The sequence below is a fragment of the Natator depressus genome, chromosome 1, assembly GCF_965152275.1.
Source record: "Natator depressus isolate rNatDep1 chromosome 1, rNatDep2.hap1, whole genome shotgun sequence".
NCBI classification, from domain to species: domain Eukaryota; kingdom Metazoa; phylum Chordata; order Testudines; family Cheloniidae; genus Natator; species Natator depressus.
Genome location: NC_134234.1, coordinates 169,901,641 through 169,919,057, shown reverse-complemented (window position 1 = coordinate 169,919,057; position 17,417 = coordinate 169,901,641). Strand labels below are relative to the sequence as shown.

Sequence of the window (17,417 nt, the reverse complement as noted above, 5' to 3'; positions counted from 1 at the left end):
ACTGTCCCAGGCCAATGGGGGCAATGGGAAGCGGCGGCCAGCACATCCCTCAGCCCAAGCCGCTTCCTGCAGCCCCCATTGGCCTGGAGCGGCAAACTGCGGCCAGTGGGAACTGTGATTGGCCAAACCTATGGATGCGGCAGGTAAACAAACCAGCCCGGCCCACCAGGGCCGCGTGCCAAAGGTTGCCTGGCGGGCCGCATGCCAAAATTGCCGATCCCTGCCCCAGATTATGATGATCCCAGAAATCACATTTTCAGGTCATTTTGATGACCCTATACTGGAAAATTTCTCTAGTTATTTATATTTATCAGAATATTAGAAAAAAGTATCTTAAATGTTTTATCCTGGAGAACATAATGTTAAAGCATATGAGCCTAAATTCTGTTCTCATTTATACCCATGCTGTACCGCTGACTTTAATGAGAATAGAATGTGGCCATTTCAGTCGACATTTCTCCCAGCAAATTATCCCTTGCCCATGTTCACTGAAATTCAGATCTCCTTTGTCCCCTGCCTTCCCCATTTCATTGTCTGAGGACTTTATTTATAGTTTATATATAAATTTCAGGTAAACAGATCCCTTTATTTAAGACCTGCTACGTGAGTTTGAACATGCTCCACCAATGTTATTCGGGGGGAATTCATAAAATGATGCCATACACATTTCATCACAATATTATTGACCAGTGAATTATGAGTTTTCAAATGATACTTTACAAGGCATACTTTGTGCAAAGATTATTACAGTAGTGTGTAGGGTGTGAATACAGGATCAATTTGGTCATGCTAGGTCATGCTTAGTCCATGTCCCACAGCTGAATTCAGTGTTCACCTCCATCCAGGCTCTTCCTCAGGGTTCTCTGAATTCCAGTCTCTGCCCCTAGTGTTAGGTCTCTTACCCATACTGAAATATGTCCTCTGGAATCTGGAGAGGTCTGCCACTGCAACTCTTCTCCAGAGACAGCAGGTGATCCTTGCTGGGCCGGTATTCTGGCTTGTGTCTGTGGGACTGCTGGCTGAGACCAGGTCCTCTTGAAGGCCTTGTGGCTGCAGCACTCCATCTAGGAGGCTCCCCTCTCCAGGAGCTTCTCTTACCGGCTGCCTGTGTTGGTAGGTTCCCCAAAGAGCTCTCCTTCTTAGCTCCCCGTTCACTCCTCTGGCTCAGGCTTCCCTTGGGGTTCCCCTCTGCAGGAGTCTCACAAACATTTCAAAATAATTGTAAAGTTAAAGTAATTCTGAATAGCAGCAGCTTTTATATAACTGTTTATAATTACGTGGGGCCTGGTCCAAAACTTATTGATAAAATTGGAAAGATTTTCATTGATCTCAGTGGGTTTTGGATCAGGCCTTTAGTTTGGAAATATTAATCCATGTAATTTAAGGTATGTTAAATGCACTCTGATGCCACAGTGATGGGTGCACTTTTGTTTGCAAGGCTATGGGGGAAAGGTTAAATAGATTTGATAGTCCTTTGATATATGTAGTTAGGACCCATTTGTCTTTTCACTGCTGGTGAAGTCAGTATTGGTTTTGGTAGCAGTTTCATAGAAAGCTTTTCAAATTCAGGGTTGTGTGGTTCAGTTATACAGTGCAACAGTTCACAGCAAGTATGACTAATTATCAGTGCATTCATTTCTACATCAAAGTAAATGAAGTTTTTGTTTGGTACAATATATTAGAATAACAAAAAGTATTAAACAACTGAATTCAAATTTAAATATGTGGTGCTAAAGAGCAAGAACTGAATAATCTAACATAACCATTTTTTACTCCTTTTTCTGTTGTCCCATCATGTTCATATTTCTGTTTCTCTTAAAAAATACTACTGTACCTACCTCACTATCCCAGGGAAGGTTCATATGCTTAATGTTTAATAAGTTTTTTACATCAGTTATCTACATATTCAGAATAATAATTATTTTACAAATACAGTTCCCCATTTTATTACTTTGCTCTAACACTATCTTTAAAGAGAGGCACCGTCTAAGTTGAGTGACCTGAACTATAGCCTGCCTTTAAATTACTTAAAAAAAAAAAAAAAAAAACCCTGGCCTCTTGATATGACCTTATCACACGTTAAGTATTGGGGCCCTTTGTCTGGCTTGTCAGAGAAGGTGTGTTGCCCCTTTAAGGACTAGAGAGGTACCTGCTTGGGAGTCAGGCAGCTCAATTACAGGTCAATGTGGGGACACAGACCCATGCCCCCCTCCAGGTGACTGGAAGAAAGAGGAACTATTTATGCCCACGTCTCTGCAGCAAAAGTTCCCCTTTTTACCTGGACCAGGCTGAACAGCTTCCACCTGTGGCAGTAGTTAAAATACCAGGTTTCTTCTGGACCTGCTGTGTGACCATTACACTAGTTGCTCCTTTCTTGGAGGTCTGGGAAGGAATTTTGCCCTCACCAAGATGAAATGGGTTTTTCAGAAGCCCCACAGCAGGTTGGAGGCTTAGTGGGGGCAAAAAACAAAAGGGGGTTAGGCTATGAAGTCACAACTCATTGTGTAAGCTGGGGAGATATCCAGTGCAGGAATTCTGTGACAGGGTACTCTACTCATTGCTGGGTGGCGCCTCCACCTGGCCACGCTGGGGATTAGCAATGTGAGGTAGAAGCCCCTTCCTGTAGTTGCACCCTATCTCTCTGTCACTTTATCTTGGTCTGCAGCTCCTCTCTCAGTCCAGGAGCTGCTGCTGCTTCTTTTGTGATTCAGCCCTCTGGCCAGGTCATTAATTGGGTTCCCTTTCTGGGAACCCTTTAAAAGTCTCTTCTGTCCACATGGCATCAGGCAGTCCTCATGCCTGCTGTTCTGACCCTGTCATTCCCACAGTGACTCAGGCAGTCTTTCTGATCACTGCCAGTATCACTCTGCAGTGGTTAGTAGAGGAACCCAGGCCCGCCCTCTACTCTGGTTTCCAGTCTAGGGCCCTGTAGTGAACAGTTAAGGTGTGTAGCTCCACCATCTTACTGCTCTCACCTCTGGCCTCTTCTTCCCTTCCTTCTCCCTTATCTCAGGGAGGAGGACTGCAGGCTTCCTGCTTGATGCCTTCCACATTGTTGCTAACCTCGTGGCTTTGTAGAAGCCCCACCTGTTGCCTCATAGGTGAGCGTTCTTCTAATTAGCTTCCTCCAGCTTAAGTCTCCCCCATTTGCATCCTAATTGATTGATTGGGCCCACTTGGACTAATTCAGCCCTCTCAGGGCCAGTGTGGGGAATATGTCTCATCACAAATTCCATAGGGAATAGATATGGTGCTCAGACAGAATGAATTGGAAAATAATTTAGAGGAGGTATTCTTTAAAGGAGCAAAAACAGGGGAGTGGTCCTGGGCTCCTATGATTGGTATATCGGGAGTCAACCCCCCTCCTATTTTAGACCTCTTACTCTTCATCCAAGGAAGTGTGGTGAGTTTGCAGCAGCAAGTTGGCTGGGAACCAGGATGAGTAAGAGGAAGAGCTGCCAGCAGCCCTCTGGGTATATGTAAATAATTATGGAATTACCTGCACTGTACAATTTTATCAGTTGGATACTCCCAGACATTTAGGAATAAAGTTTCAGCCTAATTAAACTACATTCAGTGTCTCCAGTTTTTTTCACAGCAGGTCTCTCAAGAAAGCTGCAGCACATTTAGCCTCTCTTCTTGATGACCTGAGAAAAACAGGCCTAAGACACATTTTTTATTTTTACATTCACAATTGCACTATCATCCCACCCTTTTGCTCAGCCAACCTGCTTCATTTTGTGGTGAAGAAAAGGTATTGAATAGAGGTAGTTAATAAATGCTAATAGTTTTTTGAGGAGAAATTTTGAAAGAAAATATTTCCCCCAAATTTCCTGTGATTTGTTTTTCAAATTTTCACTGAAAAACCAAAAGTTAAAACAAATATTTTGACTAAAAATGTTCAGTTTTAGAAAACAGGTTTTTTTTCCTTTTCTTGGTTGAAAAAATCTCAGAACAATTTGAAAGAAAAAAAAGATTACTTTGAAAAACAAAAATAATTTGAAAAACAGCTTTCAGGCAAAACTTTAAACAGGTTTAGTAGTGAAATATACAAGAATCTTGCCCTCTGAAGCATTCCAGGAGTAAGTTTTTTCTATATGGCAGTGCCCTGTTTTTTCATGGAAGGGATCAGATACTTAGAGTAAAGATATGATGGAACATGCACCTGAGCTCCAGCAGACCAAAACACAGCTCTCTCCTTTTAACAATGGCAGTACTCTTGAGTCCTGTATTTATGCTCTGGTTTAAAACGTACTCTGATCAAAATTTCAGCACAAATGTTCCTATTATAATAGAACCTACTTGTAAGAAACAACAGGGTCAACATCAAAGGGTGGGTTTATTATAAAAATAGAGTGTGTTTGAAGTAAAATTTCATACATTTCAAGATCTTACAAAATGCTTTTCTTCAAATTCATTCTTAATAAAATGATAGTATTCTATAATCTAAAAGAGCCTCGGGTTTGCTTTGGGACAGTTTATTGCTGCTGTTTATGACAGTTTATTGTCCATTAATAATGATTTAGATTCCACCAATGGGACTTAAGCACATGCTTTAAGTTAAGGATGTGTATAATGATTTGCTGAATAGCATGGGATTACTTATGTGCTTAAAATTAACCAGCTGCTTCTCTAAATTAGTGTCTGCATAAGGAGTCATTTCTTAAACAAGTTAAATTTGAAAGGATAAGAAATATCAAATCACAGAGACTGAGACTATTTTTATTCTAAATCCCTTTTATTTTTAGTGTACAAGTCTTTTATATGTTTTGTAACAAACGTGACAGCACTGATGCCAGGATGATCATTAAGTATCATTAAGTATGTTACAGAAACCTTGAAAACATCCTGTTTGATTATGAAGGTTTTGATTAATAATATTAATTAAACAAACAGTAGAAATAATACATATAAAATAGAAATATTGAATTTCTCTTCTTCTCTTCCCTCCCTCCCCCCCCCCCGCCACCCCAATACTCAGGTGAGCCAAGCCCTCCATCAATTCACGGACAGCCAGGCAGTGGAAAGAGCTTTAAACTTAGTATAACTAAACAGGATGATGGAGGATCCCCCATATTGGAATATATCGTGAAATACAGAAGTGTAAGTATTCCATTAATCACTGGGGAATGTTTTGATCTATATTATGTGTTTTGAATGTTGAGAAGAGGTTTCATGGAAAATGTCAATACTTTGTTTTAAAATAGATTGCTTATTACACAGCTGAAGAAAAACATTTGTATATTTGAAATGTATAGTAGTTATTGTTACTCCTTTTGACCTCGTTTTTAATGCCAGATTAGTATACTAAATGTGTGACTGAAAAGTCAGAAAACTTTCTGAGATTTTGTTTTATTATATGGTAAGTAAAATGTTTGTTTTGTTTTCAAATCTAAAAAGTGTAATAAGATAATATAATACGTAAGAGAGAGCTGGTATTAGATTCCACAGTATGTGATTAAAGAATATTCTGAAACAAAATAATTAGCCTTTTATGGTTGTGTTTATTTGTAGTGTTATACACATGTAAGGGCATCCTAATGTGCTAATGCAACTTAAATCAGCTTAATTGTTCTCTAGGTTAACAGAACTACCATTGGAAGTTGTCTTGCCATTGTGCATTTTCTACCTTTTCTACACATTTAAAGTTTAGTTTAGATATTCTGATCCACAGATAGATTGCAATGAGGAAGGACTTTCATATATCATAGTAAATGTATCAGCTCTTTAACAGGTAATTATATGATTCTATTGGGTGGATGTCTGATTTGTAGTATTTCTTCTCAAATCTAGCAGGTTTAAACAATTCACTCCTCTTTGCCACACAGATCAACTCCTTTTCAATGATGTTTCAGTTTTGTTTATGATCTTCCCAATATCTTTAACTAAGTAGGTTCTACCACTTATTAATACATTTTGCTAAATAAAGAGTAGTGTTAAAAAAGGTCATGATGTAAAAGGTATGGAGGCACCCCCTCTATTACACTGTTTATGTAAATTGAAGCACACTTCAGTTAGGGTTAAGTAGCAGGTGGTCATGCCACCATTTCTTACTGAAAACAAATAAGAATGTGCAGGGGTCGAAACAAGAAGAAAAACACATGGCTTCTTTGCAGGAAGTGACGGCATCCCATTCCATCCTATTTTTTCCTGATTTTGAGCACTGAAATGAAACAAGAAACCATTGTCTTGCTATGCCGAAAGAAGGACAGGAGACATTTGACATGGGTTAAATCAGGCCGCAACTTTATTATTAGATGTCTGGGACTACCAGGCAGGTAACAGTGCAGGTAACCCCATGTTTATTCCATAATTCCCCGGGGGGGCTTTTACCAGCTCCCCTTCTTTTTCTCTCCTTGTCCCTCCAGCAAATCCATTGCCAGGACCTTACCATCCACCCCTGCCTCGTAGGAGGGTTAAGGTGGGCTATAAGGATGGGGGGTTGGCTGCCGTACCAATCATAGGAGTCCCCAACTGCCCCCCCATTCATTCCTTTAATGAACACCTCTTTTTAAGTCCTTTTCCAAGCCATTTATCCGGTCACTGTATACCTTTCCTATGGAGGACTGGACATCTGCCACAAGGAGGCACCAGCAATTAGCATGGCTGCCTCCTCCCCATACCCAGTCGGGTTCCCAGACATCTCCTAATGCCATCTTTTATATCAGTTAAAAACAGGACAGCACCTAAGTCAGACAGGTGAACCCCATGCTTCCGAAACAATGCTGCTGCCCCATATACTATACCAGGATGTGAAATTACTGTCCCTCCTATGGTCCCAAGGAGTTTGGCCACCTCTCTGTTCACATATCTCCTTGCCTTGTTCACACTGTGGGGCTCATGGCTCCCCCGCCAGACCCTGCACTGAAGGATGTCTGACCAAATCATGTTAACTCCTGGAAAAAGTTCAAGGATCAGCCCCAAGTCCCTTCTTGTTCTGAGCATTAGTTCCACCTCTTTAAGCATTCCCAAATCGTTTTCCCCAAGATGCACCACAATTATGTCTGGAGGGCCACTGACTGGCCCGCACAGAATATAGCATTGGTATTAGTTGATCCCATAACATGCTCTTCCTTGCATGCCAACTGAGTATCGCCTCATCACTGAAGCCCAGCTGCAAACCCTTGGGCAACCTGAACACGTACCTATGGGCCCAAAAGACAATACTATGCCCACAGATCCACATCACCATCTTCATGACTGGTCGTCCAATATTTGTAATGAGATTACGACAAACTAATGCTGACTTGCCGCCTGAAGTCTGACATACGTCCGGTATGCAACTGAATGCCAACGCCCAATTGCCTGGGTTGCCTCTGCTCCCATACCTAGCTGTGCTGCTGCCATTGCTGCCCTGATTCTGAATGAGGGGGATCCCAATTCATGGGCTGGCAGCCCCATCCTCATTAGCCCCCATCTCAACACAGTAACAAATTGATATGCTGTGAGGGGACTCCCCTCACCATGCATAAAAAGGGGCCTTCCCCCTTTGGCCTTATAACCCTGTAGGACTTCAAAGCCTGAACTGGGCAGATCCAGGCTCACCACCCTGCTGGAAGATCACAGATTCACCCCACCTGAGTTGATCTGTCTTTGACCATCGCAAGTGCTACATTTTTGAATGCTCATGCCATTGTATATCCCGCAGTTGCAAAGCCATTCCGGTTGAGTCCCTACCGGATCCAGGTACTAGCTCACTGATCTTGAAAGCACCAAAAAATGCTGTCAAGAATGCAGCCCTGAACAAGGCTGCCTCCTGTCCATTATGACATACGTAGACAAGGATCTGCACAAGATCCCTAAGTATGTAAACCATGAGGGGACAACAACAACAATCCACCCTGTGGCCACCAGTACGTGACCACCCAGCCAAAAACCTTCAAACCACAAAACACTGCAAGGATTAGGATAACCATTTAGCCTACTGATGAATGTAATGGCAGAAAGGCAATTTGAGATTGTGGAGGATGCCAGTTGACAGCATGTTGCCAATGACAGCATGTACCGCAGCACCTGTTCCTCTGTAAAGGGCCGTATTGATGACCGGCCTTCCTGATCCCGAAATTGCATGGAATCATTAAAACTTCTCTCACAGCCCTGCCACGTTGCACGGAGCAACTGATCTCCACAACACACTGACAACCATTCTTTGCCAAGGTTCCATAGCGCCAGTGGCATCTGCCTGGGTTCCCGGCTGGCTCCTGGTGCCAACTCCAGAAAACTGTGGAGCTGAAAATGAGACAAGGCGTGTGCTATGCCATTGTCAACCCCAGAGAGGTTATGAAGCAATGTAATTCCCTGGAGCCTTTCCGGGGGCCAAGCCTCAGGGCAAAATACAGAAATTGTGCAGAGGCAATTGGTTGGGTGGCCCTGCCACTGTACCCCTGAATTCCTCCTTGTGGAATTATTGTCTTAACAACGTGGCCAAACCTCACCCTGACTTTAATTATTATTATTGTACATAAAAATAATAAAAAAACCCATTAAACCCAGCCCACAAATTTGACCCAACAGCCTTGTTGGGGTAGTCCCACCAGAGGCCATAGTCTATTCTACTGCTGCTTGAAGCTAGCCTTGGGGGAAACTGACAACTTGTCCATAGGCAATTGGCTGAATGGCCCTGCACCTGTACCCCGAATTCATTCTTGTGGAATTATTGCCTTAACAACATGGCCAAACCCCACCCTTGACTTTAATCATTATTATTTTATATAAAGAGGATAAAAATCCCCATTAAAAAAACCCAGCACATACATTTGACCCATTGGCTTTGCTGGGGTAGTCCCACAGGAGGCCTTCGCCCATTCCAATGCTTGAAGCTGGACCCTTGCACCACCTTCCTTCTGTCACCCACGCCCTGTTCAAACAGGGCCTACCTGCACGTCACATTTGTTCGACCCTGCGTCCTGTACCTCCCCTCACCACCGTGGCAGGATTGTCCTGTATGAGACCCAAAACATGGTTTGCATGCATGCCTGAATGTACAGATGCTGCAAAAGCCACTGCTATAAAGAAATGTATGCCCTTGAATGTATTGCATGCCCGCCCAATTCTGCAACGGCAACTGCTGCGATTAGATGTATGCCACTGAATGTATTGCATGCCTGCCCGATTATATTTACATATCTGATAAGGCCGGGCTTCTCTCTGGGTAAGCTTCAGCTGTAACACGAGCACAGCTAAAGAATTCAGCCTTAGCAAGACACTTCTCCCAAGGTTGTCCCCATGTTGGAGGAACTTAGTTAGCCTGTATCAGCCGTGCAATACCCTGCATCTGCTTACACTCTGCATCTGCTTACGGGGTGGGCCTCCCCAGACAAACTGAGACAGTTTCTTGCTGGCCCATATGATTACCCCAAAAAACCCAACACATGATGGGGTAAGCTTCAGAGGAATCACTAGTGCCCACAGTCCTCACCTTTGCCACATCATTTTGGTATGGGACCCTAAACCACCTCATGTACCTCTCCCCAAAGCAGATTCAAACACCTCTACAATTGGAAACATTTATCCGTTGTTGATTTAACTCATCCTGCCCTCTGTGTCTGCCTCGTCTCCTGAAATCACCTGAGTGGAATGTACTGCAGTCACCTGAGTTGAATGTCCTAGATCTGGACGAGCCATTATACCTTGTATGGCTTGCAAAGCTATGGAAACAACCTCAGACACAATAACCCTGATTACTTGTATCAAATCCCGGCTGACTGTCCCACCATCGAACGCAGCCAGCTCACTTGTCTGGGTGAGTGCTTCACCTTGAGCTCCCCTTGCCCAAGCCTGATAGGCTGCCCTTTGTAATGAAAGGCACTATCCCAGGCTCCCCGGGCCTCTCACTCTTGTTGCAGGAATCCTGCCCTTGACTCACCCCGGCCCAAATCAATGTACTCCATCCACCCTGTGCAGGGGTTGATTCCCCCCCAGTTCCCTGTCCCACTGACATTAATTGGGAGGGAGAAGCAAAATTCCACCCCCCTGCTGTCTCCTGCCCACAGCAGGTAAAACCAGAAACCCTATTCCCTAAACCTCTGTGCACCGCACAGCCTCACTCCCCTTCCCTCTCCTCCTCTGTATACTTAGGGATAGAATCTGACTCCGAGCTGCCTCAGTACTCAACTGCACCTCCCTTTGTGAATTCACTCTGCTATGCCTGCCTTGCCCCTCCTGAACCAGGGTAAAGGGAGAATTAATCCTCTCCCTGTTCCTCCCCGCTCTCATTGTTCTGTGTCTGCCTGGAGCCATGCTGGGACAAGGCCCTGCTTCTCCATTCCAGGACTGAAGTGGGAGGAGGATTTTCTCCCTCCTCCTCCTCCCTGCTCACTGCTCTGTTTCCACCTGGAGTGAAGCCCAATTAAGCTGTAGTTCCCCAGAGGAGTCCTACTGAGACTTCCTCTTAGTTCCTGCCTTTCTCCTGGGACTGAAGGGCGGGAAGGGCTTTGGTCTGTGTAAAAAGGAAGGCTCCCAGCACCCTGCTGCTCCTCTTCAAAACCTGTATTCCCAAGGGATGAGTTAGCCACCACTCTGCCTCTTTTGCTGCAATTTTTACCTCTCCCCACCCCACCACCCCCAGCCATAAAGAACTGCTCCCTTCACTGGGCCAGCCCAGCCCAAAAAACCCTGCTTAAAGGTGCAGGGCGGCCATTCATTTTGTTAGCGACATTACAGTGGTTGTTCATTTCCTGAGACCTTCATTTAAAAGGAAAAGGACTAGAAAATATGTTTGTTTACTTATTACAATAGCAGGATAAAAAGTAGCTAACAAGATACTTAAAACTGTATTTCCTTTCCCAACATATTATAGCATACTTAAACATGGTGGGGGACAAATTTACCACCTGCAAAAGTAGTGAATTTGACTCAATGAGTGTAAGTTTTATCATTGCACTTGTCTTAACTTCTGCATATGCTATGAATGACTATACCATCTACCATCAGCCCAGTATTACCTCACTAGCTGTAACCAGGAGGTCATTTTACCAGCACTGGAGTATAAAAGGAGAGGTACAAGTCCAGATGGATGGTCAGTGTGAAAGAAACCAGGGGCATGAAATTGTGTATTTCGCTGCATTCAACAGCTGATAGGTAGGACCTTACATTATAGAGAAACTAGCGAGCTGCAAGAAGTTATTTTAAGAGCTATTTTTTATTTACCTTTAGTGTTAGCTCTGTCAATGGGCAAATATATTCTTTCATAAATAGTTTTTGTCATGCATGTTTCTTACTATGTAACTTCTTGTTTGATGATAGCCGTGGAATTATACAAATTGTAAACTTGGCATGTGAAGTGATTTTCCTGGACTAACCATAGCCAGAGAAGATTGGTAGTTCAAAATCAGTTGAGAGTGAGGTGGCAGATCTTGCAGTAATAGCCTGAGGGACTAACAACAGTGTCTATATCACAAATCCCTAAATCTTAATTGACCTATTTAAGCGGCTTGCAGTCCAGTAGGTTATATAATATCTCAGTGGAGATGAGAGGGGGGGAAAAGCAATTGTCTAGAAGAGACATGCTAGTAAAATGAGCAAAGGACTGTTCTTCTTCGAGAGATGTCCCTGTGGGTGCTCCACTCCACGTGTTGGTGCATCCCTGTGCCTTTGCTCGGAGATTTTTACAGCAGTACACATACCGGTCGTGCACCCGCAGAGCTTGCCCTCCCACTCTGAATGTATCTTAATAGTACACGTGCACGACCGGTCTCCTCAGTTCCTTCTCTACTGTCCCCGGCCTGAGACGGAGCTCAGCAGACTCATTAGAGACTTTTCTCTTCCTTCGTTCATATACTTTCCCTGTTAGTTAGTTTGTTACCAGTAGTAATTAGATAGCAATTTTCCTGTCTTTCTCTAAAACTACAAAAAAAAAAAGAAATCTGTTCCTGTCAGCGGCAGCCGCTTCCAACATGCCTGGCTCCCCAGGCTTTAAGCACTGCTCTAACTGCAATGATGCCATCCCTCTTTCAGATGGCCATTCAAAATGTATAAAATGTTTGGGGGAGTCCCACATCCCCCCAAAATGTGCCCACTGCAGCAAACTTAAATCCAGGGCACGTAAGGACAGGGAGCTGAGATTAAAACTGCTCCTCCTTCAGAAATCTCTAGGGTCAGCTTCAGACCCGGGTGCTGACATAGCTACACGCTGCAGCTCCGCTCCACCAAAAAAAAAAGACAAGAAGACTGCAAAGAAACGGCACCCTCTCTCACCTGCAAAGGGTTCTTCACGGGACAAGACTTCTCCGGGCAGGTCTACAGTCTCCCTCCTGGTGCTTTCCCGGCTGAGCACTTATAATGGGCTGGGCTCCTCTTGCGCCGCGTGAAAGCCACCTGCGGCTGCAGCAGTAGCAGTAGCATGAAGCTCCGGTGCCGATGCTTCAGGCTTCCAGTTGCCTGCCTCTCTCGTGGCACCGTTCGGCACCGCTTCCGTCGCGGTGCCGACGCATGTTGACATTCCTGATCCCCCATAGGCTATTCTTGCTCTCCTAGCACCGTCTCCCACTGAGCTCCCACTGAGCAATGAAACAATGCTCAGGGCACCGGTGCAGAGGAACCATTCTTCATAGCAGATTCCTCTTCCACAGCCTTCACCTCACAGAGGAGCTCCAGGACCACAATTGATACAGTCAAGGGACCTGCTGGTGTCACCTATCCTGCAGTCACCCCTACTTAATGCCTACCTCTCTCCAAATGCTCAGTCAGGGTCCAGACAGCTTTCCTCCAGTGATGAGAAATCTGGTCTGCAGGGGGAGTTTTCACCCTATCAGATCTCCCATCCTCAGACCCAATCAATAGAGGTCATAGAAAAATCACCTGATCATACTCTCAGGATCCTGCCCCATGGTGTGTGAACACCTCGATGGCACCACCCATGCCCTTCCCACCATAGTGGCAATATTGGGCTCCATGGGCATCTTATCCTCGAGACAACACTCGCTACACCATCACAGCCTGGCACAAAACCTGCCCGCCACCTGCCCGTCACCGCTGATGAACCTGCCACTGACGTAAGGATCCAGGCAGCACCATCACAACTACAGGATCAGTCCCGACTTGCCTCCAACCCAGTAGAGCCATTTGTTATGCCTGATGAAGCCCTATTGCCTCCTCCCCCGTCATCTTCAAATGACTTCTCAAAATTTCAAGATCTTTTCAAAAGAGTTGCTAGTGAGTTACGAATTAGCTTGGAGGAGGTTCCTGAACAGCAGCATGAGTTAACAGACATCCTATAACCCTCTTCTTCCTCTAGGATTGCATTACCCATCAACACAGCCCTTTTGGAACCTGCTAAGGCCATCTGGTAGACTCCGGCTGCAAGCCTACCAACTTGTAAGTGGGCGGATCACAAGTACTTCATTTCTTCCAAGGGCTCTGAATTCCTTTTCACTCACCCAGCACCAAACTCGCTGGTAGTAGACACAGTCAACGAAAAGACCAAGCACCAGTTTCCCTGCTCCACCCCATCTGACAAGGAGAGTAAGCGATTAGATCTGCTCGGACGCAAAGTATATGCATCTTCTACATTACAATTTTGCATTGCTAATTATACTGCCGTTCTGGCAAAATATGACCACAAAATTACAACAAATTCATGGACTTTATTGATGACATTCCAGAAGAAAAGAAACAACAATTTACGGCTCTAGTTTCCGAGGGACAAATCATCTCACGTACTGCTCTTCAAGTGGCACTTGATGCAGCCAATACTGCAGCAAGATCTACTGCTACAGCAGTTGTCATGTGCCGAGGTTCATGGCTCTCCTCCTCCTCCTTCTTTCCTCAAGAGGTCCAGAGTACCATTGAAAATCTTCCCTTCGATGGTGACAAACTCTTTGTCTCCACGATGAACGACGTACTTCACTCAATGAAGGACTCAAGGGAAACTCTCCAGTCCCTGGGAATTCAAACCCCTACAACCAGAAGGTGACAATTCAGATATCAACCTTACCAGCGCCCACACTACCCCGCATACAGCCAGCAATTCCATAGGTGACATGAGCAACAACAACAGCAATGCCAGAGACCCAGATACCAGCGTCGCCGCCCAAATCCTTCGGCAGTGTCTCAACCCCCTCCGACTAATAAGCAGATTTGAAGCCTTGGTTGAGAGTATAGAAAACAATGTTCCCACTTCAGCGCTTACACCCCATGTCCCTATTTTTGGACACCATCTACGGCCATTCTCCCACCAATGGAAAAACATTACCACCGACAAATGGGTTATAGAGGTCATCACAATTGGCTATTCTATCCGTTTCATATCCTTGCCTCCCACCCACCCTCTCTCCCCGTCCCTCTTCAGGGACCCCTCTCATGAGCAACTGCTCCTCCAAGAAGTACAACACCTCCTTCTGTTAGGAGCCGTGGAACTCGTGCCCGAACAACACAGAGGAAAAGGGTTTTATTCCCATTATTTCTTAACAGAAAAGAAAACCGGGGGGTGGCAACCGATCGACCACAGGAGGCTTAACAAATTTATCAAAAAGCAAAAATTCAAAATGGTTACCCTCACCACCATAATCCCAGCGCTGGAGCAGGGTGATTGATTTTCAGCCATCAACCTACAGGACGCCTATTTTCATGTGACTATACATCCAGCCCACAGATGTTTCCTTCGTTTTACCCTTGGCTCGATACATTTTCAATGCAGGGTGCCACCCTTTGGCCTATCCACCCCCCCCCCCGAGTTTTTTCCAAGCTCTAGCCATAGCCACTGCCTACCTCAGGGACAAGGGATCATAATATTTCCTTACTCGATAATTGTCTCCTCAAAGCCGCAACGCTCGATGAAGCGCTTCGATTCACTGTCACTTGCTTCCTCTTTCTCAGCCTACAAATAAACAAAAACAAATCCACATTATCTCCTACCCAGAACTTGGAGTTCATAGGCACATACCTCGATTTCCGGATGGGATTAGCATCTCTCCCTCCCAACTGCTTCAACACCATAAAACTACTGGCCACGAAACTTCGCAACAGTCCTCAGGTCACTGCTCGAGACTGTCTACAACTATTAGAACACATGGCCTCATGCACTTTCATGGTCAAAAATGCACGACTATACATGAGGTGCTTCTAAGCGCGGTTGGCCATGGTTTACAGACTGAATGTACATGCTCTAAACAAGCCTCTATCCATACCCTTCCGAGTCAAAGACTCTCTCCTATGGTGGACAGTTCCCTCGAACCTCTGCTCTGGAGTCCCCTTTCTACAGGATGCTCCATCCCTCGTAATGACTATTGATGCTTCCCTCACAGGGTGGGGTGCACATATGTCCCACCAAACAGCTCAGGGGCTATGATCTTCAACAGAAACCTCTCTACACATAAACTTCCTGGAGCTTCGAGCCATACACAACTCCTGCCATCACTTCCTCCCATTGATACGGAACCATAAGGTACGGATAATGACAGACAACATCTCCTGCATGTTCTATGTTAACAGGCAGGGAGGAGCTCACTCTCATTCGCTTTGCAGAGAGGTTATAGAGCTCTGGAATTGGAGCCTTATGAACAACATCCAGATATCAACCGCCTATCTTCCCGGAGCTATGAATACCACAGCGGACGAATTAAGCAGACGCTTTTCTTGGGATCATGAATGGGAGATAAACAACACAATCATCTACAACATATTCCACATTTGGGGATACCCAACCATAGACCTTTTCACAACTGCGAAAAACACGAAATGTCCCAAATTTTGCTCCAGAGTGGGACTGGGCAAATATTCCCTGGGAGGCTCATTCATGATCTTATGGGACCCGGACTTACTATATGCATTTCCCCCGATACCTGTCCTCCACAGAGTTATGACGAAGATAGGAACAGATCATGCCACGGTAATTCTAATTGCCCCGTCATGGTCCAGACAACCATGGTTTCCCTTCCTCACCAGAATGTCACTTTGCCCACCAATTTCATTGCCCCTCACTCCAAATCTCCTATTGCAGCAACATGGCCATTTTCTTCATCCCAACCTATCTAATCTTCATCTCAAAGCTTGGTTCCTACATGGTTCTCCCAAGACTAACTAGCATGCTCTGAGCAGGTTCAAAGAGTACTCCTACGTAGCAGAACACAATCTACTCAAATCACTTATCTTTGAAAATGGAAGCGATTCACACAATGATGCTCAACAAAACAACATCCTCCTACTTCTGCACCTCTTCCTCTCATACTTGACTACCTATTAGACCTCAAGCAATCGGGCTTTCAGCTCCATCAAAGTCCACTTAGCTGCTATTACAGCTTTTCATGACAAGATGGATAATACCTCTGTTTTTGCTCATCCAATCAGCAAGCATTTTCTTAAGGGGCTACAATCCCTATACCTGGACATTAAACCTCCTACCCCTCTATGGAACCTTCACTTAGTATTGTCATGCTTAACTCAACAACCATCCGAGCCCCTAGCCACTTGCTCCCTCTTACACCTCTCTATGAAAACAGCATTCTTAGTGGTAATCACCTCCACCAGATGGGCAGGAGAAATAGCAGCTCTCATGGCAGACCCACCTTATACACTATTTTTCAAGGACAAGGTTACCTTTTGAATACATCCCAAGTTTCTTCCAAAGGTACATTTGTCATTCCACATCAATGAGCTAATACACCTACCAACCTTCTTTCCTAAACCACATACAAACTCTTTTGAATCTACAATGCATACATTAGATGTACATAGGGCTTTGTCCTTCCATCTGGATAGAACCAAGTCCTTTAGGAACTCTTCCAGACTCTTTTTGTCCTTTGTGGAGCGCTCCAGAGGGACACCTTTTTCTACCCAGAGACTTCAAACTGGATTTCTGAGTGTATCCAACTGTGCTACCAGATAAAGAAAGTTACGCCTCCTGCCAGCATCAGAACTCACTCCACTAGATCAGTGGCTACCTCCGTGGCTTTTCTACGCAAAGTTCCTCTGGCTGACATCTGCAAATTGGCCACTTGGTCTTCTGAACACACATTCGTTAAGCATTAAGTAAGGGCCTTACTCAGGGCCCTCTCTCTGATACATGATTAGGCAGAGCTGTATTATCTACCACATTCTTACCAAATCCAAAGTCCCTACCTCCTTGAGGTACACTGCTTTTAAGTCACCTGGAGTGGAGCACCCACAGGGACATCTCTCTCTCAAAGAGGAGGTTACTCACCCTGTGCAGTAACTGACATTCTTTGAGATGAGTGTCCCTGTGGGTGCTCCACTACCCACCCTCCTCCCCTCTACTTCGGAGTTGGGGTAGCCTCCATTGTAGAGAAGGAACTGAGGAGACCTGTTTCGCACATGTACTATTAAGGTACACTCAGAGCAGGGGGGTAGGCTCTGCTCGTGCGCAACCGGTACGAGTACTGCTGTAAAAATCTCCGAGTGAAGGTGCAGGGACACACCAACACCTGGAGTGGAGCACCCACAGGGACACTCATCTTGAAGAA

General features: G+C 44.9%; 1 protein-coding gene across 2 annotated transcripts in view; it reads left to right on the top strand.

Moving 5' to 3' along the window:
- Window positions 1-17,417, top strand: part of NCAM2 (neural cell adhesion molecule 2) — a 525,587-nt gene that overhangs the window by 442,605 nt on the left and 65,565 nt on the right. For both annotated transcript variants that reach the window (XM_074971360.1, XM_074971367.1), the window contains exon 14: window positions 4,982-5,103. In XM_074971360.1, coding sequence (XP_074827461.1) covers window positions 4,982-5,103 — 122 coding nt within the window. The remainder of the gene's footprint in view (window positions 1-4,981; window positions 5,104-17,417) is intronic.